The sequence below is a fragment of the Chelmon rostratus genome, chromosome 14 (assembly GCF_017976325.1).
Source record: "Chelmon rostratus isolate fCheRos1 chromosome 14, fCheRos1.pri, whole genome shotgun sequence".
NCBI classification, from domain to species: domain Eukaryota; kingdom Metazoa; phylum Chordata; class Actinopteri; order Chaetodontiformes; family Chaetodontidae; genus Chelmon; species Chelmon rostratus.
Genome location: NC_055671.1, coordinates 8826566 through 8837871, shown reverse-complemented (window position 1 = coordinate 8837871; position 11306 = coordinate 8826566). Strand labels below are relative to the sequence as shown.

Below are 11306 nucleotides of genomic sequence, written 5' to 3'. Positions count from 1 at the left end.
TTGTGATATGAGTGAGAAGTGGAGATTCCTTTGTTTGTCGTCTTCAACGTCATATCCGTCAAATGCAAAGGCAGAGTAAAAGTGTCATCGCGCTACTTGTTCTCACTGGTTTATATGAGAAAATATGACCCTAAAAGCTATTTATGGGTATGCCCTTTCAAAGCTGTTTGTAAATCTGACCCTGTTCCCAAATCTTGACTTGCAAATTAAGCACAGCTATAATCTGTTTTGTGTTCCCTCAACAGTTTTGTCCCTAACAGTCTTCCATATTTTTACAGGCTGATGCATGTGTTCCTGAGTCTTGCTTAAAGACAAAGACGCTCCCTAGATCTTCAGGTCATCCAGCCTGCTCTTGTTATTGCTGTGCTTGCTTGACTGACTGTTTCGGCGTGGATTTTCAACAGGCAACTCAAAGGCTGGAGTGGAGGTTTTCCTCTCCTTTATGTCATCTTCCTCTGCTTTTCCTTTCCTCTCCACGGCCATATTGTCTCTGTTCTGCTTGTAAACCACTTTGCTGTTGTAGGGGCTGTAAGCAGAGCTCGGCTCTGCCATGTTGTACTTCGAGTCCACAGGGAAAGGTTCAGGCACTGCAGGGTGACCACTAAAGTAGTTATAGTTCGGGACAAACGGCATGACCGTCTCAGTTAGGGCCTTGGGAGCCACATTTGCAGCCTGTGATCTTCTGTAACGAAGGCCCTGGTGGCACTTTGTGAAACCTAGATGGTACATTTCCACCAGGTTGAGCAGCAGGGAGATGCAGGCCACGGCCAGCATGAAGAGGATGAAGACCGTCTTCTCAGTAGGTCGGGAGATGTAGCAGTTCACCATATTAGGGCAAGGCCAGCGGTCGCAGGTGTACATTGGCTTGAGCTCAAAACCATACAGGAAGTACTGAGCAACGATAAAGCCCACTTCAAACAGGGTCTTGAAAATAATGTTGAAGACGTAGGTTCGCAGCAGTGTGCCTTGCAAACGAACGTGGCCCTGGTTGTCTTTAATTGGGGCCTTCTTGGCCTTGTTGCCAAGCAACTGCTGCTGCTTTTCAATCTGGATGGCAAGTTCCTTCTCCTTCTGTTTCTCCTTCTCCTCCATGCGAACCAGATGGAGGATGTGGCCCAGATAAATGAGGGTTGGCGTGGAGACAAAGATGATCTGCATCACCCAGAAGCGGATGTGAGAAATGGGGAAGGTCTTGTCATAACAGACATTCTGACAACCGGGCTGCTTGGTGTCACACGTGAAGCCGGACTGCTCGTCGCCCCACACCTTCTCAGCGGCAGCTCCCAGCACCAGGATGCGGAAGATGAAAAGCACTGTCAGCCAGACTTTGCCCACAACAGTGGAGTGTTCCTGGGCGCTCTCCAGCAGCTTCCCCAACAAGTTCCAGTCCCCCATACTGGCTCACAAATAGAAACTCAGTTTTATCCACAAAACCAGGACGGACACCTATAAAGAGTGGGGAAAAGTGTAAATATACAAGGTTCATCAGAGACAATTTTATTTTTACTTGGATAAAATAAACACAGTAATGGGTTAAACTCAGGAACAGTATGTCCTGGAGCTACACAACAGGCCTTTCCCTTTACATCATTTGCATCTTTTTTTAATATCTTTTGTAATTTGCCGAACCTTCCAAAAAATACACTGCATCTAACCTTTACTTAAACTTGTAAATATATTGAGGTAGAGATCTCACTGATATAGCCGAGTAGAAAAAAACTTACATGCTAACATAGAGAAACTAAACCTACTTTTTTTAACACTCAGGAACTAAGCTGTAAAGACGACTGGTTTATGTCCAACAGTCACCATTTTTTTAGCTCTGTTTTTGGTCTCCACCAGCTGCAGATGGAGATAGCAGGCTATTTATCTGCTAAATGTGCCACTATGTTCACTACCTAGTCCCTGGCTTTGCCTGTGTGTAGTTCTGTGCCGAGCAGGTACTGTTTAAAGGGTTTTCACAGCTGCCTGCTGCATTTGATAACACTAATATGAGAGCGGTGAGAATGAACAGTACAGCTGTGGGCTGTAAAACCAAAACAATGAGCTGAAAGAGCCTAAAATACTATTCAGAGCTGAGGAAAACTAAGTCTGGTGAATTTTCTGTGGGTGCTTCATTATGAACGACCCCTTTCACATTCCACACTGTCTTTTTGTCCGTTGTTATAAAAAACATTAATTCTAGCAGCTTTAAAAAATACATTTAGCAGCACCGAGTCACAGCAGGATACAAATAAACCTCACATAAAATTTTATACATTTTGTGCCTGCACAATACCTGCGCCATGCACGTAAATGTGGGAACCACTATGTAAAATAGTGTGTCCATAATTTATCTGATTCATCTTAATAATAATTTAAACTGAGAATCTACGTCGAATAAGAACATTAAGTCAAAACGGCTTGGTTGCTGTGCAATAACCTGCTGATATTCATATCATAAATCTGGTATTCCTGCCACAACCAAAGGCTCCTGTGTTTAAGAACGGAAACATTGATTGATAATGAATTGACTGTTTGTATTCCAGTGTGGACTGATAAAAAAAAGGGCCAGGACACAGCTCCCTGTGTGTGAGAGAAAGCCCTGGAGCAGGCTGGGGAGACTAGTGTCGGCATGGATCTTGTGACACAGTACTCAACAGTGCTCCCCGACTCCAGAATTAGATTTCTAGTTCAGATTTCAGAGCCTATTGGTTACAACCTAGCAAAACTGAACTTCAAAAATAGTTGTACTCGTCCTTTAGAAATCGGGATCAGTGATCAGTAGCTTGGCTGTGAAACTGAGCACCTGTATGACACACATAAAGATTGCCATCCAGGAATGGCAGGATCCTGAAAAGACTGTTTACACAGTATTAACTGCTGTAAGTGTACTTAAAACTGAGCCTGGATTTCATTCAGAAATTCATACTTTGCTGCAGTTACTGCAGATGGACAAATTAATGTCAGAGCAGATGATTTTTTGGATCACTAAGTAAGACATTCAAACTACCTTGGGTATCTTCATTAAGGAAAACATACCGGATAACGTTCATCTCCTACAGCAGCGCAGATCCAGAGTCGGTTGGTGACTGAGCCTCTTCAGTTCACAGAGAGGCCATATTCTCCTCAGCCGCTGAGGAAACTGCAGTGCCAAGATAAACTTCTCAGATACTTTGCACTGGAGGCTCTATGATCCCGCCCGCAGCCCTCCCACTCCGGCCTGATCAATGCTCAGTGTTCAACGAGCCGCCACAACTAAACCCCTGTCTGGTCTGAGCGCGAGCACAGATGAAGACATTCCCGCTGGTAGAAAAGTATAAAACCCCTCTCTTAAGAGGTGTGTCTGTTCCAGTGAGCGGCAGCTCAAGAGTCCAGTGAGGACGCAGGTTGGTCTTACATGTCAGTGCGCTCTAAATATAATTCACGGTGAAGGGAGTGGCTTTGTTGTCACTCTCGTGGTGCTCTGACCCCTGACTTGTGTGGAGGAGCATCAGACAGTGTCGACTCCCCTCAGTGCTGCAGTGTTGAATGGCTGACAGGCGTAGTGGTAATACACACAGACACACATGCAAGCTTAATCCAAATCTGTCATCTGAAAGTTCTTTGTGCCCACTCAAAATATCACTAAATACTTCATTCACATGTTACAGTTACATGCATCATGTTGCTCTGTGCAGACCACACAAGCACAACATGAGGTACTTATCTTGAGTATCTCCACCTTCTGCTACTTTACGCTGTTATCGCACTTATTTGACAGCTGGTGTAACTCTTCAAATTCAAATTTTCATGGAAACACCCTAAATTGGACACAATGAATACTTTAGCACAACTTGCTTTAACTATACTTTAAAATTAAGTTGATTTTTATTTTTTTTCTTTTACATTCTCCTATTCTGATATTTGATGAATAAAAGTTAATCTCTATTTCTGCCACCGCCACACAAGATTGCAGCAGCTGATCAGTGGCAGCTCCTGCCATTAAAGTCTGATCTGTCCCATACAGATCATCACACACGATGGTCACTGATCAGTGTCGTTGTAGCTGACTTTTCTAACAGCACATCTGATCATTTGCTTTGAGAAGATCAAAATCAGCCTCCTTCTGATGAACATCTATGAAGGAAGTAAGATGCCCAACAAATAATAACGTGAACTTTGCACTCACACACACACACACGCAGAGTCACCAATCACACGCAGGAACAACAGATGGAGGAATTGTTTTTGGTACAGTATGGCCAATATGCCTCTTGTCAGTCTGAACCTGTAGACCTGTGTGTGTCGACGCGTTCCATAAAAAGAGAAGTGCAGGTCCAGCTGTCCGTGGGGTCAACCATTGTCACCCACACACGGACCCCCTTACATGGCGAGGCTATTGATAACCCAAAACTCTGCACTCTGGCCTTCAAAAGGAGAACTTAATCAGCTGAGACGTTCCATCACAGGTGGTATCACGGCTCCGAGGAGCTCTCGTCCAAAGATGGTGACGCCGCCACTAAATGTGTGATGAAGTTTCACTCACGTTTTTTTTGTTGCTGTCACACAGACAGTGGCACCAACAAGACTGCAGCTTAATTTCTTTTTGCAGACAGCTGCTGGTCTCTGGCGATATGTAAGGCATTATTACATGAACAACATCCACCACAGCTTATTATATACTGAAACGCCCCCTTTGGAGTCATATTAAGAAGCTGTGGAGATTTGATGAGTTATTTCAACATGCTTTCTTTTTCAATATGTAACTCTCATTTTGGATTTGGCGAGAAAACCTAGTAAAAAACTACACAATTACACAAACTCTGGTTGATTTTATTCAAGTGTGGACTGACAATATATAAACATCCAGCTTCAGAATGGATACATTTAGATAACATGTTTAGCAATCAGTTTCAAGTTTTTTTTTTTCTGCTAGTTATTGCTTTGTTTATATCTGAAGGAACCATTTGACCAACAAAGTAAAGCGTCTGTGTTAAACAAGCTCTGTATTATTTATGAAATGCGACATGTTTTCCATTTATTAGTTGAACAACTCACTAACAACGGTGAAAAAGCCATAAATCACCTGGTTAATTAGATTCAGTTCATGGTGATTTAGGCAAAAGCATGACATTTGCCATCATATTTGATGTAAATAGTAGAAGTTGATAACTTAGAATGCCCCAAATATCACTTCATTGTGTTTCAGGCACCCTTTTCTGACACGATCAGATGATTTTAAATAGCATTTGACAAGAAGTAACATGTCATGATTACACTTCAAGACGAAAAGTCTTCATCAAAATCAAAGCGGTTCCATGACAACAAAAGCCTAATGTGGTCAGTGGGAATATTGCTTCATAAAATGTCACTTAATTGATCTTTATTTGGCCTAACATCAAGCTGTTAGATTGTGTCAGTACAGAGTGCTGCTGTGCACAGTCTTTGGTCATCGTAAGTCTGATGAGAACACTTTGTGTGTTGCACGCTGGTACGAAACGTGTTGTCTGAGTAAGCTTTGCATGACCCTGCCACCGAAAGATGTCACTGAGATTATAAACCACCGGATATATCATATATCACCATGTCAAACTGCGATGTACAGTATATTATATGCACCATACTCATGAGTTAAATTAGTAGCCGTATACCCGGATCTAAGGTCACTTATATGTCCCTTTGTGCAGGTATAAAATCTGTGTTTTGTTAGAACGAGCAGAGCTTTTGTTGGATCCAAGCCCCCATTGTCGAGTCTCCAGCATTGTGCAAATGCTTGCTGCAGGCCTTCCCCACCAAGAAGACCACCTCTGCTATGTTGAGCAGAATGCAAACCCCTGACGCAGCCAGCATGAACACGGTGAAGACCGTCTTCTCCGTGGGCCTCGACACGAAGCAGTCCACTGTGTTGGGACAGGGGTACGAGTCACACTTCACCAGCCGGATCATCTTGTAACCGGGGTAGATCATGTAAAACACGTACATGAAGGTAACCTCAAAGACGATACGGAACAACAGGCTGATGACGTACGTCCACCAGAGGGCCCCTGTGATTTTCATCTTCTGGGTCTTTATCTGCTCCAGGTCTTTGGGGTTGGCCCGTCCTGACAGTTTGTAGAGCCTCTTGTCAACATGGCGGCGGTGGGCCACGTGCATGGCCACCAGCAGGGCAGGAGTGGAGACCAGGATGAGCTGGAGCGCCCACAGGCGGATGTGGGAGATGGGGAAGAAGTGGTCGTAGCAGACACTGTTGCAGCCCGGCTGCTGGGTGTTGCAGGTGAAACCGGACTTCTCGTCGCCCCACACGCTCTCCGCTGCAACCACCAGGACCAGGATGCGGAAAATGAACAGGACAGAGAGCCAGATGCGACCGATGCCGGTGGAGTGTCTGTTCACACCGCTGATGACAGCATAAAATGATGCCCAGTTCATCTTTGGTTCCGGGTCTGATGGAGAAAGTGCAAAAAAACACATCAGAGCCTCTATCGAGAGAACATGGTCTTGAATATTATATTTTTGTTTTGTAGAAGTAGATAATACAAAAAAACACACACAAACCAATAAACATAAATAAACGTACATCATAAATTACAAAAATTCAACCAAATTTTCGTGATAATTATTAGTGCCTGGATTGGAGTTTCAACATCCGTCATCAACATTACTTTGAACCTTTCAGTGAAACCAGGCTCTGTCTGACTTCAGTCCTTGAGGTGTCAGTAAGCCTGAAAGTCCAGCAGACCTGTCTCCTAATAAACACAGCTGGGGAGGCTCTGGCAGTGGTCTGCGCAGCCACTCTTTAATGACTTGTTTCCAAAAAGGAGAAACAAAAGAACTTTTCCACACTAAATAAATGCAAGTAGGTTGTTCATTTTTACACCTCAAACAGTAATTATCATCGTTTAATTCCATTAAACTAATTAATTAATTAAATTAAATTAAATCCAAATATTATTTTCTTATTATATTGACATGAATAACATGTACTTACTGCTATTGTGATGATCTTTAAATGAAGGAAAAATAAGTATTTTAATGTACTTTTATCGTACACCCTTAAAAAATATCGTCACCTTAATTGCAACTTTTGGCCTACACTTGTTCATGCAATTAAAAGAATAATTAAGAAAGTCATCATGAGATTAATCTATAAAGAAAATAATGATTATTTTCAGCGGCTGCTCGAGTACACTGCAGAACAAGTGCGCCGCAGCCTCACAATAAAAAGGTTGCGGGTTCAGTTCCCAACCCTCTGTCGTCTATCTGTCTTGTCCAGTGATGAAATGTAAGAGGATGAAAGATTGTGAAAGAAGCTTGAAATATGTTAAAATATTCAGAAGCGAACTTACAAATGCAAGTTTAGTCTGAGTGCAAACTTAATACCTGATTAAAAGTCCATATAGTGTGCAGGGAGGACAATTTATTCCCAGCAGCTGGGACGTTAATATACTCAAAAGTGCCTTGGATACTTAAATTAATCACACTTAGATTTTTCCAACTTTTTTTTCTTTAGCTAATTACTAAATCATAGGTTTTAGATGTCTACATTGAATTTAAATGCTAAAAAGCGTCCAACATGCTTCCTCTCCTCTGTGCTAATCATTGTTGGATGTCCTCTGTCTCCCACAAACACAAAAGTTGCAGAGTTGTTACCCGGCTCAGCAGGAGGTGTAAGAGGCATAGGAGGCAGCGTGGAGGACAATGTTGACCCGCTGGTTTGGCATGGATGTGAATCCAGAGACGATGGAAGCCTCTCTGTCCCCCTCTGCAGTTGGCAGGCCACTTAAGAGTGCAACACTGAAGTCTGGCACCGTGCGTCATGTGACATGCTTTCACCAGTCGCCATGGTGCTGAATGCAAAGTGGGCATCTGCACCCAACGTAATGGTGTCTCTCATACTCTCTAAATCTTACAGGGAAATAATTTATGCTGCAAAAGTGTCTCGGCGTGAGTCCTCTGGTTCCAAACACCCTCCTTTAACTCCTCTGACCAGCTGTGCAGCTTTAAATATGACTGATCCACTGCTAAACACATACAGGTTTGTTTGGTTATCACCACGAGAGAGGCAACATTTTCTGGAGGAAATTTCTAGAAAGCGTCACAGTTTTATCTGTAAGACTCTGTTCAGCAGCTTTCCAAACTCCTCCAAGTCAAGTAAAGACAGCAGAGCATGAGCTACCCACAGATTTAACCAGCCGGACACTCTGAGGACAAACCATCATTTTTCCCAGTTACCTGATCTGATAACAGAGGTAGAAATGCAGCAGACTTACCTTCAGCTGTAGTTTGGAATAAAGCACATCCAAAAACATTTAGGTTGACATGAGCAGATTTTTTTTTTCAATCTCTGACTGTGAACAAGAGTATCAGAGCACCATGACTTTGCATTGCTAATGATTTCTCTCACACTAGCCACTGCCCTGCACTGGAGGGGTCATATGCTTCTGTGCGCTGTATTTGCATACAATAGCTCCATTTAGAGAGGCCAAACAAACAGCTTCAGAATTCAGATCAAATGTTTTAATTTCTGCCCAGCTGAGGAATCTGTGTGGGGACGGCGGTCTGTCCCCTCGTCCTTATTGTGCTGTGTTCTGCGCAGGAAGTGGAGGGTGTTTTTGACGCAACATGGAGTAAAACATAAAGGTCTGAAACAAAGAATGACCTCAAATCTAAAGATAAGAGGACAAGAGTTTATTATCATAATAATCAGTCTCTCATCTAGTTTCTTTCCTCAGCCTTTACATCCACTTTGTTTGTGCCCACCTAATATCCAAGCACTGATTCAGTCTGCTCACTCTGCGCTCACAGTTTGACGTATTTCTGTGACGTTACTTGCTGTAACGACTGAATAACTCGCTTGAGCTCGCTGTTTTTAGCACTGTGGTGTCCAGGTACTTCTAATAACTTCTATTTCAGATTAGATTAGACTTTATTTTAGATTCCTTTTCATACTTTCATACTTTTTGTTTATTTTTACCTGTAGAAAGTCACACAAATATGGAGCTGTCTTCCCACTGTGACCTTTCAGGGGATCTGTACAGAGAAAATAATTACACACAAGTATTTGAGACGTGCTTTGCATCTTAGTCACAAACCAAAACTGACTGATTTTCTGAGACATGTCGAATAGATGAACTAGCTTTTGCAAGATAACAAAGACTTTCGCCAGTTTTCTTCTTTGGGTGTCCAAAAATGACGTTTAGTTGGTCGAGCTTTATTTAAACTCTTTTAAAAGAGAGACCTGAGAACATATAACAACATCACAACAGCAGTGACAGTGAGAGCATACAGGACATCCCCATAATCCAGTGTAGACAGCTTTTAATGGATTGTGTAGTGTATAATTTTTTTCTGGTTTCAAATGGGACACAAGCTCAAAAACCAAATCTAAATTAAAACATTTTTGAACTAGGAGTTAAATGAGTTTTATAGAGGACAATCTCATATCAAAGAAGTGTTATAGAACAAGCTTCAGATGAATGAAATCAATAAAAAACATAAGTGTTGATTTTGAGAATAAATATTGTGTTATGTATGGAGTAAATAGCATGAGGCCCAAGGCTGATCCTTTATTACCTTTATTAGGACACCTTTATTAGCCATGCAGACTTGAGCTGAACTGTACCAGAAAGACATGATTTGAACCTGGAGTAAGCAGAATCATCAAAACCAATGAGAATCAGCCTTTTTAGAAACCAATTACCATGATCAACGGTATCAGATGCCTTGGACAGATCTACAAAGAGTGCAGCACGATGTCGCTTCATGCAAATGTGAACATTTTGAAATATAGTTCTGATCAGAGACTAGTGTGAAAAATACTTCTCTATGGGGCATGTTTTCATGCCTCGCTGATTCACTGGAATCAAAACATCACTTTCATGTCCTTAAACTGTACAATAATTCAGTCTGATTTCAGTGTCTGGGATGAGACTCATGCTACGTTACCATTACTATCATTGGTCATTTAGTCACCTGATATCTCCAGGAAATAAATGGCAATGAATGCAATGCCTTGTAAGTGTGTGTGTGTGTGTGTGTTTGTGTGTGTGTGTGTGTGTGTGTGTGTGTGTGTGTGTGGGGGGGGGGGTTATTTGTCATAACCTGCTCTGTAACATCTCTAACATTCCTGGTTTTTGTAAATGAACACCTGAAGAGAAGTTCTGGTCACACTTTATTTTAAGGCACACCATTAAGTTGCTTTTTATAATGCATGTTAGTGGCATATTGGCTCTTTATTAATAATTATTAATGCCTTTTTCTGGGGGTTAGGGTTAGCTAATGAAGGTTGTAATTAATGTACAACAATTTCCATACTTAACATGCTAGTAATATGCCTGCTAATAAGCAACTATTTTATATTGGATATTTGTATCTTAATATGAAGTGTTACCAAAGTTTTCTTGCCTGTGGTGGGCTGTGTTAAGAACCTGTGCATGGATGGAGCTTTTTCAATGAACTGATCAAGTATGTATCAAGGGCGCAAATATGAGTGAGCTACAAAATAAGTGTAGATTAGTGATACTGATATTTATTAGCCCTGGGAATGTTCACAAATGTATTGTAATCATTTAAAACTTTGTGTGTGTGTGTGTGTGTGTGTGTGTGTGTGTGTGTGTTTGTGTGTGTGTGTTGTCCCCTCCCTCAGTACAGTCTGAAGGGTGACATCTGGAGGTCATTAACAGTTATTGCAACATTTCAATAATGACCCTCTTAACTCTGCGGAGGTGAAAGCTCGGCAGTGAACTCAGTCTTGTAAAAAGTGACACCAGCAGCAGGTTGTTGAGCGAGTCAACTCTGCATTCCTTAAGCACAACACCTGAACACAGGCCTCAGAGGAGAGAAACATCTCTGCTGATGTGTCAAGGTGATCTGTAATTAACCCTGAAACTATATCCGTACTCATGTCTCCCCTGAAATATTTAATTACAGAGGTGTCATGATCTGAGGGTGCATGTTCTGCAGCACAGATGCTACCGACTGATCATAGAAACATTGTAGGAATATTATAATAATGCTACAGGCAGCAGTGTGTCTCTATGATCCTCTCGCTCCTCTGCTTGTCACTTTGATCCTGAAGGTGACACTACTTTGCAGAGTATATAGGCTACAATATAGTAGATACACTACATTATAGATATAGATCCAAAACAAAACTAACAGAGGGGCTGGACTGAGAGACAAAAACCACAGTTACCACCATGGATCTATCAATAGACAGCACAGTTAGGTCATGGCCATAGATTCTAGCATGGGCAAGCTTCAGTCAGATAAAAGGATCCGTGAGTTAGGCAGAATAAACTAAACAACTAAACAACGCCTCTGCCCCTGTGACCTTATTGTACTTA

The 11306-nt window shown here is 42.0% G+C and overlaps 2 protein-coding genes across 2 annotated transcripts; both read right to left on the bottom strand.

Annotated features, from left to right (window-relative positions):
• Positions 1-324: 324 nt before the first annotated feature.
• On the bottom strand, positions 325-1395 carry gja2 (gap junction protein, alpha 2). The gene has a single exon (XM_041951844.1). The coding sequence runs from the start codon at positions 1393-1395 to the stop codon at positions 325-327; it is 1071 nt and encodes a 356-aa protein (XP_041807778.1).
• A 4272-nt stretch (positions 1396-5667) lies between these two features.
• gjb1a (gap junction protein beta 1a) lies at positions 5668-7639 on the bottom strand. Its single transcript, XM_041952319.1, has 2 exons — positions 7612-7639; positions 5668-6404 (listed from the first exon to the last, which is right to left on the bottom strand). Exons 1-2 carry the CDS (start codon positions 7637-7639, stop codon positions 5668-5670), a joined length of 765 nt encoding a protein of 254 aa, XP_041808253.1.
• Positions 7640-11306: the final 3667 nt, after the last annotated feature.

Excerpts from the sequence above, each read along its gene's own strand:
- gja2 (XM_041951844.1), bottom strand. The coding sequence starts at position 1,395 with ATGGGGGACTGGAACTTGTTGGGGAAGCTGCTGGAGAGCGCCCAGGAA.
- gjb1a (XM_041952319.1), bottom strand. The coding sequence starts at position 7,639 with ATGCCTCTTACACCTCCTGCTGAGCCGG. Across the intron at positions 6,405-7,611 it reads TACACCTCCTGCTGAGCCGG|ACCCGGAACCAAAGATGAAC; the intron begins GTAACAACTCTG and ends TTTCTCCATCAG.